The sequence below is a fragment of the Canis lupus genome, chromosome 8 (genome assembly GCF_048164855.1).
Source record: "Canis lupus baileyi chromosome 8, mCanLup2.hap1, whole genome shotgun sequence".
Classification (NCBI taxonomy): domain Eukaryota; kingdom Metazoa; phylum Chordata; class Mammalia; order Carnivora; family Canidae; genus Canis; species Canis lupus.
This window is the reverse complement of record NC_132845.1, coordinates 20970500-20986112: the sequence shown is the minus strand read 5'-3', so window position 1 is coordinate 20986112 and position 15613 is coordinate 20970500. Positions and strand designations below refer to the sequence as shown.

General features: G+C 34.1%; 1 protein-coding gene across 10 annotated transcripts in view; it reads right to left on the bottom strand.

Annotated features, from left to right (window-relative positions):
* The window catches only part of RPAP2 (RNA polymerase II associated protein 2), an 80517-nt gene that overhangs the window by 46363 nt on the left and 18541 nt on the right, over window positions 1–15613 (bottom strand). For 7 of the 10 annotated variants that reach the window (XM_072834483.1, XM_072834478.1, XM_072834477.1 and 4 more), the window contains exons 7-10: window positions 11221–11256; window positions 8282–9218; window positions 3086–3168; window positions 54–134 (exon numbers count right to left, since the gene is read on the bottom strand). In XM_072834483.1, the coding sequence (XP_072690584.1) occupies window positions 54–134; window positions 3086–3168; window positions 8282–9218; window positions 11221–11256 (1137 nt within the window). Of the gene's footprint in view, window positions 1–53; window positions 135–3085; window positions 3169–8281; window positions 9219–11220; window positions 11257–15413; window positions 15460–15613 lie in introns of all 10 variants that reach the window. The other 3 variants (XM_072834487.1, XM_072834486.1, XM_072834479.1) reach the window with 2 other exon arrangements.

Here is a 15613-nt window from a genome sequence, read left to right as displayed (position 1 = left end):
CAATCACAGGAAGTCAAAATAACCAAGAAGAAAATTATAGTATTAACACCAACCTGAAAGTTCGGACGAGATTTTTAAGTTGTGTATAAATATCTCCTAATGTGATTTGAAGAGGCCCCAAAAGTCCAGGCACTCTGAAAATAAAAGTTACATTTCTTTTAAAATATAATTTAATTAGACAAGACATACTCTTTGAGTTTTGCCTAAGTCTGGATTTTCCATAGGTACTAATGGCACTTAGGTAGAGGTAGTTGTTAGGTTCTGACTGATGAGAACTCACTAGAATACATTTCATAATTACCCCACATTCCACTTTGTAGTCTATGCTACAGTGTCAGGCACTGAAAAATATTATTTTGGCTGCTATCTATACTCTTATATCTAGTTTTTCTTACCTTTACTTTAAAATATTAGACTAAATGCAAAGAACACAAAGCAAGAGGAATTAGACCTCCCCAAATGGTCCAATTTAGGAGTGTGACCTATTTTTCCTTATGAAATCCTTATGGTGGAAGACTGATATATTTCTAGAGAGTAATTTGACAATATATGTTAAGATTTTAAATGTGGATATTCCTTGACCCAACAGTTTTACTATGAAAAAAATTTATCCTAAAGAAACAATCAGATAAACATAAAAAAGATGATTATTGCAAAAATATTTTTAGTAGTGAAAAATGCAAACAAATGTCCACCAATAGGTCATTCATTAAATAAATTATATATATGTGCAGTGGAATATAATACAACCTTTCAAATGATAATGTGAATGTACACATTTTTAATGTGGAAAGATATTCATGGTATAAGTTTTAAGTGAAAAATGCATATGTAGCATGGTCTCATTTTTATAAAAACTTATGTATAATGACACTGTATATGATAAAAACTATATTTCAAACTTGTTTCATTCCTTCCAGGTTTATATTATAACAGAGAGGACCAAAGGGAATGAATATACACACATACCACATATACATGTATCAGGGATAAACATCAAAATATTAATAGTCGTTACTGTTCAGTGGGATTACCAGTGATCTTCACTTCCTTCTTTAAACCATTTTGTACTGCCTAAATCTGCAATAATCATGTATTACTTTTTAAAACTTATTATAAAGCTTCAGATATATTTCAAACAGAGAAAATAGCAATATCCCCAAACATATATTTCCACATTCAACTTCCCAATATTTTGTTACACTTATTACTTTTCCTTTCTTCTTTACTTTTTTTGCCAGTACTATTTTAAAGTAAATCCCTGACATTACATCATTTGGCTCCTAAACATTTATCTATTTTTAAATGCAAGGGCATTTTCTTACGTAATCACAATAAAATGATCATAGCCAACCAAATTAACAATTCCTTAATATCATCTAATACCCAGCACATATTTCATTTTAATTATCTAAAAAAAAAAAATGTCTGTTTACAACTGGTTTGTTCCAATCAGAAACCAAAAAATGTCTTACTTTTATAATGAGAAAAATTGTTTTCATAAATAACAAAAAAACCCCAAACCCTTTATGTCAATAATTATTTTATATTTAGTGTTCTTTGTGTTTCCATAAGTTATCCCACCTCTTCTCAAATTTAGTTCTTGAGCTATTATCAATAAATTCAGTCTTCTGGCATGCAACTTCTGGCATCTTCTGTTGCAAACAAAACCCAGAAGGAACAGAATTCCTTTAATGGCATAACTGTGTGGTCTTAAATTTAAAACTGGGTCTTTCATTAGCTAAAAAGTCTAGAAAACTATGTTCCAATAAATCCCTATCTATTGATTATATACAAGTATCAATAATCCATCCTAACTTTCAGAACCTATTTAACCACAATTAGGATTGATATCTTCTTGTCCTATGAATCAGACATATGGTAACTTATACTGTTTTCTAACCTAATAATATCAAATGGAAACAAAGTCTGAGGACTATATAAAAGGCAAAATAATAGATTATCTATGAGGAGCCTAACATAATAGGCACTCAATAAATATTAAACAGTTATTTAAAATGTAAAACATTTAGGCTGCTCAAAATATTAAGGCTTTCAGAAGATATGGTTTATCATTAAACTATGACAAAATTAAGACTTCTCCATATGCACAACCCCCCCCCCCTCTTTTTCTAAGATTTTAAAGTAATCTCTACACTCAGCATGGGGCTTGAGCTCACAACCCTAGTGAGAACATGAGTCCCATGTTCCACCCACTGGGCCAGCCAGGTGTCCCTAACCTACATGCAGATCTTAAACAATGACTGGAAACACCTTTACATTTTTTCTACTAAAGAAATAAAACAGAGATTGAAAAGTTCAAGACAGCCCTCACACCTCTAGAAAAAAATTTTCAAACTTCTTTTGAAAGACAAACCAAGATTACAATTTTTAAATGTCATTTATGACTGGGCTAATTACAAGAAAAATAATTTCCACCACGGGAAGTTTAAAACTAAAGTGCAAAGTTGACTTGAACAAAAACTCTTAAGTTGCTGAGTGTGAAATGGTTCTATAAATATGTATGCAGAGTGAGTTAACAGACCATTACAACTTCATAAAGTTTCATTCACATGTGAAACCGATATGACACATATACCACAAATCAGTATTTAAATAGTCTAGCTTTGATATTTTTTCCCTGACTTCACTGGATTATTAAGTGGAAGTGACATAGTTTGGTTTTCTACTCCCATAATCTCAACCTTCCTCTTTATTATGTGATTCTGTGTCTTCTATACAAAACTTAATTTCAGTATTTCCTTGGCAGGATATCTTAAAAATCTCAATTTCTCAGTAAAGACATCCATGTAAACTTTTAACATATTTTTCAAACTGTTCAAGATTCAGGAATAAAAATTAATAAAGGGACGCCTGGGTGGCTCAGTGGTTGAGTGTCTGTCTTCAGCTCAGGGCGTGATCCTGGACTCCCAGAATTGAGTCCTGCATGGGGAGCCTGTTTCTCCCTCTGTTTATGTCTCTGCCTCTCTTTTTTAAAAAATTAAAATTTAAATTAATATAAATTATGAACCCACAAATACCAAGTTAATTTTAAATATTTTAAAGTGAACAATTATATACTTACACTTTACTCAACTTTTCCAGTACGATGCGTTTTCTAATCTGGTTCTGAGAACTTGAATCTATCAGTGGAAAGGTGGGATCATGCTGAATCAAAGTTTTAAACAAAACAAAGCAAAATCATAAATTTACATTCTTCTTTGATAAGGACAATAAACATTAAAACACAAAAGCTCACACCTGGGCTATGGTAGACTAAAAAACTAGGCTTGAGAATTATTAGAAGATTTAAATTTGAGCATTGGTTCAGTCATTAGGTTGATGTGAACTTGAGTCATATGCCTGCTTTTGAGAATGTTTCTCGTCTATATAAAGGGATAATAATACTTTATTAAACGAGAAAATGTATACAAAAGAACTTTGTAAACTACTAAATGCTATACAAATATTTTTGAGATTAAAGTTAGCAAATACTACATATATGTTTATATATATATATAGAGAGAGAGAGAGAGAACGGGGAATTCCACTTCTAGAAATGGTAGACAAGATAATTCAAACCATCCCTCCTGCTGAGAACTGAAAAAACACTGGGAAAATACCCACATTTGTTTGAAAACATCAGAGAATTAACAAGGCAGTAAAGAATTAAGGCCAAAGATTCTAAAGAAGGTAATTCCAGAGAGGACAGTGACTAATTCCAGAAGAAGCAATTCAGATACTGAGAACCTGAGCATTGTTTTTCTAATAAGCATTAACAATTGGGGAATACCAAGAAGGAAGGAGTACTGGCAACCCTCCCCTCCAAGCTTGACTTAGAAGAACCACACTATAGAACTAGGAATAAATAGGAAACAGACTGGCTCTTATAGGGATTGAAATCCAGCTTCAAATCATCTTAATCCCTGATCTGATTAAGCGATTTGGGACTGCTACAAATCATCTGCCCAATGCAAACATAAATCTGTTGTAGAGGAAGATAACATCAGCTTGGGCCTTGAGTTATCTGTAATTTATAGTATACAATGTTTGCCATATAATAAAACAATAAGAAAACAAGACAATATGGTCAAAATCTCAAACATCAGCCCACAGAAAACAGGCCTCCGGGGAATCCAGATAATGATGTTATCAACTTTAGTTAAAATAGCTATGTTGAGGGTGCCTGGGTGGCTCAGTTGGTTAAGTGTCTCCTTTAGCTCAGGTCATGACCCCAGGGTCCTGGGATCGAGTCTTGCATTTGGCTCCCTGCTTCTCCCTCCACCCTTCCCCCCTACTCATGATCTCTCTAACCGTCTCTCTCTCTCAAATGAAATCTTTTAAAAATTAGCTATGTTGATATATTCTAAGAAAAATGAAGAGACCAAAAATTTCTGCAGAGAACTGTTAACTATACAAAATAATCAAATGAAAATTCTCAAACTGACAAATACAGTATTCAAAAGCGAGAACTCAATGGCTATATTTAATAATATAAATGACTGAAGAGAGAATACTGATTTTGAAAATACTCAGAACAAAGCACAGTCACAACCAACACCCACATACACACATGATATAAAGCACAAAGGAATATGAGACACAGAAGATAGAAAAAGACTAACATGTCTGCAATTGGAGTACCAGACAGAGGAAAGGAAGAATGAGCAGTATTTATAACAATAATAATTGAGAATATTCCAAAACTGACGAAAGAAACCAAGTCAAGATTCAAGTATTATAACAGTCAAAATAATAAATACAATTATAATCACACCTAAGCATTCTAAAATTAATGGTAAGCAAAGACAAAAATGGTCTTTAAAGTGGCTAATGGAAGAAAAACAGTATTTTCAGCTATGGGACAAATAAATGGAAGCCAAAAGACAGAAATATTTTCAATGACCTGAAAAAAACTGCTAACCTAGAATTAAATACCCAGTTATGCTTTGTGTTGGCAAATTGAACTCCAATAAAAAAAAATTAAAAAAAAAATACCCAGAAAAATCTTTCAAAAGTGAAAGTAAAATAAAGAATTTTCTGATAAACACTGAAAAATTCATAGTAAACTCCACTAATCAAAATAAAGGATATTCTTAGGCCTGGGGCAAATGATCCCAGATGAAAGAATAGAGATGCAGGAAGGAATGAACCACAATGGAAGGGTAATTAAGTGGATAACTCCAAGTGAATATTGGTTATAAATCATCTTACACGATTTAAAATATAGAGAGAATAAAAATAGACAAGAGCACATAAGCACAGAGAGGGTAAGTGGAATTAAAGTTCTAAGGTACTAACTGTCCAGGAAGCAAAAAAATTAACTTATTTTGGACTTTTATAATGATTCAGTTAATTCAGCTTTTAATCTTTAAAGATTATACTTACTGATCAGCAAAATGAAGTATAAAAAAAGCTAATAGAGGGTAAACAATGAAATAATATTAATTCAAAGAAAGGAAAGGAAAGAGGAACACAGAACAGATGGGACAAGCAGAAAGCAATGAGTGAGATGGTAGATTTAAATCCAAATACATAAAAATTGACACTGAATGTAAACAGACTACATTCTCCACATAAAAACAATTATCAACTTAAGTAAAAAAAAAAAAAAAAGACAGTCTTGAAAATACTGATAAAAGAATGCTAATGCCAGCAAAGCAGACTCTAAGAAAAAAAATCATAAATGTAAAGAAAGGTCACTCCATAATATTGACGTTTAGTTTACTAGGAAGACATAATCTTTTTTTAATACCATATAACATGGTCTCAAAATATCAAAAGTAAAATTCACTAAACTGAAAGTAGAAATAATTAATCTATAATTATAGTGACAGATTTTTGATCTACCTGTCCCACCTCTTTCAGTAACTAATGGAGTGAGCAACACTCCTTCCCCCCAATCAATAGTGCTTCTCAAACTTTAATATATACATTTCCCCAAAGGAAAACAATGAAATCTGACCCATACTCCTCATCATAAAATCAATTCCAGGGGAACTGCAGATCTAAATATGAAAAGAAAAACAATCTAGAAGATGAAATAAACTGGGCTAAACAAAGATTTCTAAAGAAGTCACTAAAGGGAATAGCTAATAAACTGGACCCAAGGTATCATTAATGCAAGTGAAAAGGCAAATCTCAAAATAGAAGATAAGATCTGCAAAACACACAACTAAAAATGGGTTTGAATACTGAATAAAAAATTCCTACAAAATCAGTAAGAAAAAAATTACCTAGATATTCCAACAGATAAATGGGAAAAGGACCTGAAAAGACACTTGACAAAAGTGACATGCTAAATGGTCAAAAAGCAAATGAAACAGTGCTCAACTCATTAATTATCTGAGAAATGTATTATAACCAAAAAGCAATACCACTGAAATGGTGAAAATTAACAAGGTCAAGTATCAGTGAAGGATGTGGAGTCCTGGAAACCTCATAGAGTGGTAGTGGTACATAAAATGGCAAAACCACTTTGGAAAACTGGCATCAACCAGTATAGTTGCATATACACACACATCATGACTCCAAAATTCCAGTCCTAGATACACACTCAAGAGAAATGCACATACCTTAGAAGAGAGACATAGACAAGGAAGTTCATAACACTACAGCCCTAAACTGGAAAAGCCTAAATACTCATTAATATGAATAAATTATGGCAAATTTCTATGAAATACTATGCAACCAATGAAAGAATGAACTTCAGCCACATGAACAACCCAAATGACTCATGAACATAAAGTTACGTGAAATAAACAGGAAGCCAAAGAATATCTATTATGTAAATTTACTATAGTTCAAAATTGGCAAAACTAATCCATGTTGTTATAATGGTTATTCATTTTGGAAAGAGGTAATAATTAGGAATGACATAGTGGGGCTTTCGTTGTACTCAGATTTCTTGGCCTGGGTAATGATTACAAGGCTGTGTTCCTTTTGATAATTCAGTGAGTTGTACACTTACTATCTGCATTATACTTCAATGAAAACATTTAAAAATGTTATGCAAAAGAGGAATAGTCAATTTTCTTTCTCCTTCCTTCCTTCCTTCCTTCTTTCTTTCTTTTTCTTTCTTTCTTTCTCTTTCTTTCTTTCAAGATTTATTTATCTATTCATTCAGAGAGAGTGAAGAGAGAGGCAGAGACACAGGCAGAGGGAGAAGCAGGCTCCATGCAGGAAGCCCAATGCAAGACTCAATCCCGGGTCTCCAGGATCACACCCCGGGCCGCAGGCGGTGCTAAACCACTGCGCCACCGGGGCTGCCCTCAATTTTCTTTCTAGTATAATTTTTCCTGTTTAAAGCTTACAGCACAAAAATGATAAAACAAATGATATATTAATGTAGTTTTATGCAGCTGAGTGACTAGAGAGCAAGGTTTCTCCAAGCTTACTATACAACTTATGAATACCATCTAATAACACAATTGAAGTGATTTTTATAATCCCATTTACAGACTCAGACTCAAGAGACCAACTTTTCATACAGCTAGTAAATGAGAACAGATATTACAATCTAGGTCTGATGTGCTCCTTCGTGTCCATTATTTCCCAATATGTCTCCTTTACTATATTTTCATTTGTATTATTCTGAATGGGCATGCTTGCCAAATATCCAGATAAATACTTTATCATTCAACTAGTAAGTCTACTCCACTACATATAGTCTCACTGGAAAATACAAAGATACATACCCTTGCAGAAATTTGAAAGAATACAAAGAATATTTGTTGGTAGGGAAGAAAAAAAAACAACCCTTTCAGAGAGTCTGCATATTATATAAAGAACTAGGTTTTAAAGAAAACTTTGTCCCACAATTCTAGGCTATTTCTACATTAGAGAAAAATACTACATATTTGTGGAATTTTCTGGGGGCAGATTTCAACTTATTTGGAAAATACTATTTTCCAATATTGGAGATGGCTTGCTATTTTATTTTACTTTATTTTATTTTATTTTATTTATTTATTTATTCATGACAGACATATACAGAGAGAGAGGCAGAGACACAGGTAGAGAGAGAAGCAGGCTCCATGCAGGGAACCTGACGTGGGACTCGATCCCAGATCTCCAGGATCACATTCTGGGCTGAAGGCGGCATTAAACTGCTGGGCCACCAGGGCTGCCCGGGGATGGCATTTTAAACCAAAAAACTGAACTAAACCAATCTTCTGAAAATTTAACAATTATCTCTTCAATATTATTCCCCTTTCAAGATTTGCTATGGTGAGTGTCCCATATGCTAGCAGCACAGAAAACTTATTATCTTTAGACATACCTCTTCTGAGTCTTGTGATTTGATGGTTTCTTCACTCAAAACATATCGTCCTCTATAAAACTCCCTTATCCTCAGATTTAATGTTTCAGTTTCTTTTTTCAAGTTCTCATAACTTGGCAGTGGTTTAATGGCTGTATCTGAGGCCCTAAAAGGTAAAGACTCATCCAAGCTGTTCTGAGATTCCTGAAAGGCAGGGAAATGCCTATCTAGGTCAGAGTGTATGTCATCTTCATCAAGTTCTTCTTCTTTAACCAGAGGGGCTGAAGAAAGTTTCAGACACAAAGCAGCATAATTCTGGCCATACAAAAACCTCAAAGTTTCTTCTGTCTTCCACTCAATCAAAGTCTCCTTCAGGACTTTAAGTAAGTTTGCCTTTGCAACTTCAGGACACATCTGCACTGAACTAGAGGCTGGCCTAGAATCTTGCTTTGATTTGGCAAATTTTCTCTTAAAATGCTCAGCACTTTTCTTACTTATGCCTACTAGAGTTATTTTTGAACTACTGTATTTATTTTCAGAATTTTCTGTAGCTTCTAATTTTTCTTGCAAAGGACTATTTGAAGAAATCTGAGGACTTACTTTCTGTAAAGGAAGTTCACAAGCAGCAGCCTTCCCATGACTATCTAATCTGCACTTGCCTAGCTGCTCAGTGACATCTATTACCGTCTCTTCTTTGTCTTCATGTTTGGAGTTAGCTTTCTGACCAGCTTTCTTTTTCATTATGCTTTTTTTGTGCAGCTGTGGACTTATACCCGTTGCAGTTGGTCTGTTTCCTGGTAGAATGGAGGAAACAAAGTCTTGTTCATTATCACTGCTATTATCACTATGAGAGCTGGAAGAACCAGATTCATAATGCTTCTCAAAATGGCCAGGATTGTCAATATCTGATGTTTTAATGGCCTTAGTGCATAGCTGTACTTCCTTTCCAGAATGGCCACTGTAGAAAAAAAGAAACAAAATAACTATAATGGAAAAGCAAATGTCCCATGGCATTTATATATTGTAACTCTCAAGGTAAAAATTTGTACTCCCTAGGCAAAGCCTTACAGGCATGTATACACACACACACACACACACACACACATATCCACACATTTCCAAAGACTGCTATAAATCTATGATTTCTCTACATCTTATTTGATCTAATTGTACCATCTTCGTCTTTTTCCCCATTACTTAAAAAGTGTGGGACGCGTGGGTGGCTCAGTGGTTGAGCATCTGCCTTTGGCCCAGAGCGTGATCCTGGAGTTCTGGGATCGAGTCCCACATCGGGCTCCCTGCATGGAGCCTGCTTCTCCCTCTGCCTGTCTCTGTCTCTCTCTCTTTCTGTGGCTCTCACGAATAAATAAATAAAATTTTTAATAATAAAAGAAAAGTGTTAAGAGTATAGCAAAAAGGAAAAAAAGGCTTGGTAATTTCATTCTAGTAATTTGATTTCTGCCTGTTGTATTTGTGACTATTTTATGTATCCTTTTTTGTTTAAACAAAAAAAAGGTTTTCTTTTGAACACTTCACTCTTGCTTTGTCAAAAAAAAAAAAAACATATTATAGAAACTCTGCTTAGGTTTCAGAAGATAACATGATAAAAATTGGAAAAAGAATTTTCCAATACAGACTATTCCATAGATTAGAATAAAAAACCCAAAAGTCCCAGCAGAAAATAGAGTTGACAATTTAACATTTATTTATGAAAGATATATTTGAAAACCCAGAGTTAGAACAGAATGCTAACAATAAAAAAACAGTATCCCTTTGACTATGTTCCTTCAATTTTCAATTAGGCTTAAAATAGATTAAGAATTGTGAAAGAGTCAAGGAAAAAAAGTAGCTCTGTCTATACAAACTTGAGATATTCAATGATAGGTGAGCAGCTACTTTCAAGCAAATGCACATATCAAAACTTTAAAAGATTAGGACAACGATTCTGGGTCAAATTGGGGCAGAGGATGGTGAGAGGGTATACTGAAACTTTCTACTTTTCAGGGAATTTTTCTGTAAACCTAAAATTGTTCCCTAAAAGGGCTATTTATTTTTTAAATGACTAAATAATAAAATGAAATAAAATAATGCATGCTAGGTAGAAGTATAAAAAAAGAAAAAGAAAAACAGTTGAAAGTAAGGTTGTGGATGGGAATAAAGAAAAGATAACAAGTTTGTTCAGTATTAGATTTCATTTTTTTAGTTAGGATCTAGCCTATATAGCCATGGGACTGTCTCCTATATTTGAAGCAGTATAATTTCAACAAATTAGAACAATTTGACCTTCATGTTTCATACTTTATCTTGGAATTTTAAGGTAATTATATTTTTCTATATTACTTTAAAGCTATAAATTAAAAAGACATATCAATAAATATCTTTCACATGTGCTTAATTCCATGTGCTAGGTAGTAACTAAGAACCAGGAAAATTTGTCCTGATAAAAAAATAAAAGAATGTGCTTTGAGAGATGGTTATGGTTGGGCAAACAACAACACAAGGACAGTTTAGAAAATATCACACACACACAAAAAAGAAAATATCACAACTTGAAGTTTCTATTAATGCTTTAGACACTCTTTCAAATAATAAATGATATATTAAGTTTTGAAATCCTCTAAAACCTATAAAAACCTTTCGACAAATATAATTGGCACAATATAGTTGACAAAGAAGCACAGTGTCTCAGATGGAAGCTGTGTTTGTGTCATATTTCAACAGGTTCAATTACCAATCCTTGGTAGGAACAGCTGTACAATAAATCATACAGATCAAACACATCATCTTACTATCACAAAAGAAAAAGCTGTACAAGGCAAATATTTCTTTGTGTGGGCTAAAATGGGCACTTACATAATGCATCAACACAGGAAGTCCAAGAGCTCATATCACCTGGTTTACTCTTAATGTTTCTATTAACATGAATATATAGAAGGTAAGTAATACTGATTCAACCATACCTTTGTCCTTCCTGTAGTAACTGAAAATCAGGATGCCTGTGACAAAACACAGCAATAGAAAACTGAAGGTAAATGCTATGTGAAACTTTTTTTTATGTGAAACATTTTCAAGTGTTTGTTATAACTATATTGGATAGAAAATATAAAAGGAAATAGTTTACTTAAAGTTTTTTTTTAAGGAAAAAATCGAAGGACAAAGTATTATGAACCTCATCTGTAAGAAATCTGGATTAATCTCTCTTATCCAAAATGTATTCATACTTCAGGAGTAAGTACAATTTCCATGAGCCCAATAAGGTTTTCCTGACTAACCTAAGTAAATCACTTCGTTCAGTATCAGTAAATTCCAGAGTCAGTATTATCCACTCAATTAATATATATTAATGAGGTACTCCTCTATGACTAAATACTAGAATTATTATCTAAATGTCTTACTTTTCATATATTTAAGTGTGGTCTCTTAATGAACTACAAGCTCCTTGAGGGCAGAGGTTATCTATTATAATGCTCTTCTATTTCACTTTTATAGTCAATAAAATTTTTTGCTCTAATTTCTGAGAAAGCAGTTGTATTGTAGTATGGATACGGACTACGTAGATAAGATGATTTAATTTAATTCTAGGAACACTTCTGTTGTACAATAGCAGAAGTCACATTTGGCTGGGCATCATAGATATTTAAAAGGGGGAGGAAAAAGCTCTTAGAAAGCCAATATAAAAAGGAACAAATATAATAGCAAGTGAATCCAAGAGGACAGGAAAACTCTATAAAATACTTCTGAAGTGACTCAGAAAAAGTACCTTCTAAAGATTAGAAAAACATATTAAACAAAAGTAAAAATATACAAAGAAGAACCAAAAAAAAAAAAAAAAAAAGAGTAATATTCCACGTTCATCAACAGGAAGACTCCATATTGTCAAGATGTCAGTTCTCAATTTGATCTACAGATTCAATGCAATCCCAATCAAAATCCTGGCAAGTTATTTTGGAGATATCAATACACTGAGTCTAGAGTTTTGGGGGAGGGCACCTGGGTGGCTCAGTCAGTTAAGTGTCTACCTTCTGCTAAGGTCATGATCCCAGGGTCCTGGGATCAAGTCCCACATCAGGCTCCCTACTCAGCAAGGAGTCTGCTTTCCCTTTCTCTTTGCCTGTTCTCCCTGCTCATGCTCTCTTTCTCTCTCTCAAATAAATAAATAAATAAATAAATAAATAAATAAATAAATATCTTTAAAAAAAAATAAAGTTTCTGGGGAGGCAAAGGACTCCAAATAGCTAACATGATATTGAAGGAACAAAGTTGGAGGACTGACATTACCTAATTTCAAGACTTACTATAAAGCTACAGTAATGAGATAGTGTGGCAGTGGCCAGAGACAAATAGGTCATTGGAACATAACAGAGAACCCAGAAATAGGCCCACATGAATATACTCAATTGATCTTTGACAAAGAAACAAAAGCAATACAACGAGAAAACCATCTTTTCAACAAATGGTATTGAACATCTGGGTATTCTCATACAAAAAAGTGAATCAAGACAAAGACTGACACCCTTCACAAAAACTAACTCAAAATGGATCATAGACCAAATATAAAACACAGAACTATAAAACTTCTACAAGATAACATAGGAGAAAACTTAAATGACCTTTTGCATAGGACACCAAAAACAATCCATGAAAGAAAAAATTGATAAGCCAGGTTTTCATTAACTTAATAATTTCTGCTTTGTGAACAATATTGTCAAGAGAAAAAGAAAAACCACAAATTAGGAGAAGATATTTACAAAAGACTATTATCCAAAATATTAAATAAATGTTAAAATTCAATAAGAAAGCCACTCAATAAAAATGAATCAAAAACCATAACAGACACCTCATCAAAGAAGATATAAGGATGGCAAATAAGCATATAAAAAGATGCTCTAAATCATCTGCCATTGGCAAAATGCAAATTAAAACAACAATCAGATACCATTATATACTTATTAGAATAGCTAAAATCCAGAACACTGACAACACCACATGGTGGTGAGCATTTAGAGTAAGAGAACTCTAATTCATTGCTGATGGGAAGGCAAAATGGTACAATCACTTTGAAATACAGTTTGGTGATTTCTTTAAAAGCTAAATATACTCTTAGTATACAATCCAGAACTCTTACTCCTCAGTATTCACCCAAAGGAGCCGAAAACTTACATCTACACAAAATCCTGCTCATGCATGTTTATTGCAGCTCTATTACTATCTGCTAAAACTTAGAAGCAGCCAAGATGTCCTTCAGTAGGTGAATGGTTAAATAAATTCAGTAAATTCAGAGACTAGAATACTATTAAGAGCCAATAAGAGGGGATCCCTGGATGGCTCAGTGGTTTAGCACCTGCCTTCAGCTCAGGGCGTGATCCTGGAGACCCAGGATCAGTCCCACATCAGGCTCCCTGCGTGGAGCCTGCTTCTCCCTCTGCCTGGGTCTCTGCCTCTCTCTCTCTCTCTCTCTCTAGGTCTCTTATGAATAAATAAAATCTTAAAAAAAAAAAAAGAATAAGAAATGAGCCACCATCAAGCTGGGAAAAGACATGGAAGAAACTTAAATGCATATTACTAAGTGAAATATGCCACCCTGAAAAGGCCAAATACTGTATAATTCCAACTATAAGACATTCTGGGAAAGATAAACTATGGAGATAGTAAAAAGATCAGGGGTTATAGAGGGTGGGAGATGAATAAGTGGAGCACATAGGATTTTTAGTACTAAAACTACTCTGTATGATACTGTAATGGTGGATACAAATCATTATATATTTGTCCAAAGCCACAGGATATATATAAAGCTTAGAGCGAACCCTAATGTAAACTATGGGCTTTGGGTGATAATGATGTGTTAATATAGGGCCATCAGTGGAAACAAATGTACAATGTGGTGGAGGGTGCTAATAATGGGAGAAACTATACATGGATGGGGTTAAGGGGTATGTGGGAAATCTCTGTACCTTCCTTTCCATTTTGCTATGAAGCTATAATTGCTCTAAAAAATAAAGTCTATTAAGAGAAAAAAGAAGTAAACATAAGAAACTAGGTGTACATGAAAGAGAAGCTAAGGCACTGAGTATTTTTTTTAAAGATTTACTTATTTATTTATGATAGACATAGAGAGAAGAGAGAGAGAGAGAGAGAGAGAGAGAGAGGCAGAGACACAGGAGGAGGGAGAAGCAGGATCCATGCCGAGAGCCCGACGCAGGACTTGATCCCGGGACTCCAGGATCGCGCCCTGGGCCAAAGGCAGGCACTAAACCACTGAGCCACCCAGGGATCCCCGGCACTGCATATTAAACCCATTTAAAGGACAAAATAGGGTTGCAATGAAGGCACTGCAAAAAACTTTCAATTAAAAAAAGTCAAGCTAAATGGACAGATGGAACCAGAGGTCATTTAAATTATGAAACTGAAAGGCTGTCAATCAAAAAATGTCAAAGTTGCAAGTATTTTTCTATATAATTAAACATCACAACATCAATTATATAATATTATCTAGATAATCTATTCGTCTTTCGTTCAGTCTTAAGCATAAGAGGCACTGCAGGGAATGGGTTCTATCAATCCTCTCAAGTAAGGGAGGCACTACTAACTGATCAAGGCATTCTTTCCCATTAAATTCCTTCTCAGTACACACATCAGGAGGCATATGGGATGAAACCAGTATTTGTCATCCCTGTTTGAGAGATTCCCCTTGTAGTTCAGGAATTCCCCAAGACCAATAATAAAAAATTTAGAAGGAAAGGCAAAATAAGGCAACGGGCAGTGAGCTTCCTGAGAGTAAAAATGTAATCTATTTTTGTTTCTTCCTTAGTCCCTCAGCCAGTTGAGGCATATCCTTTCCCAATCACCCAAATTACCCTGTTTACCCTACTTCTTCCCACTCACTAAAACTCTAGTCATGGAAGCTATCTCGGTTTGGTGTTCCTCAAGGCCAAGGACACTACTTGGATGGTGACTAGCCAGCCTTGACTGCTCCAGGGGATATTTATAACTCCCATTAAGAGCTTTTTTGGCCTAAATAATATGCTAACTTTCACAACAGAGAGTTTTATTGCCTGTTGACTACATCCTCCCACTTTGACTTGTAGTTCTGTCATTTTTCCTATCCCACATCCCCACCCAAGTCTTCTTGGCTAAAATTATCAAGATTCAGTACCTTGCAGCTGTCTGGCATTTGGTCCTACGCTGAGATCTGAGTATCACTATAGGGAAGAAAATATGTGTAGACAATGAACCTCAATTGGATTCTTATACTCAATAGCTAACCTGCAAAAGCAAGAGTATATTCTATCATTCCTCCAAATTCCTTCAAAAATAAAATTCTGTACTTTTATATATATGAATTATGCTGGGTAT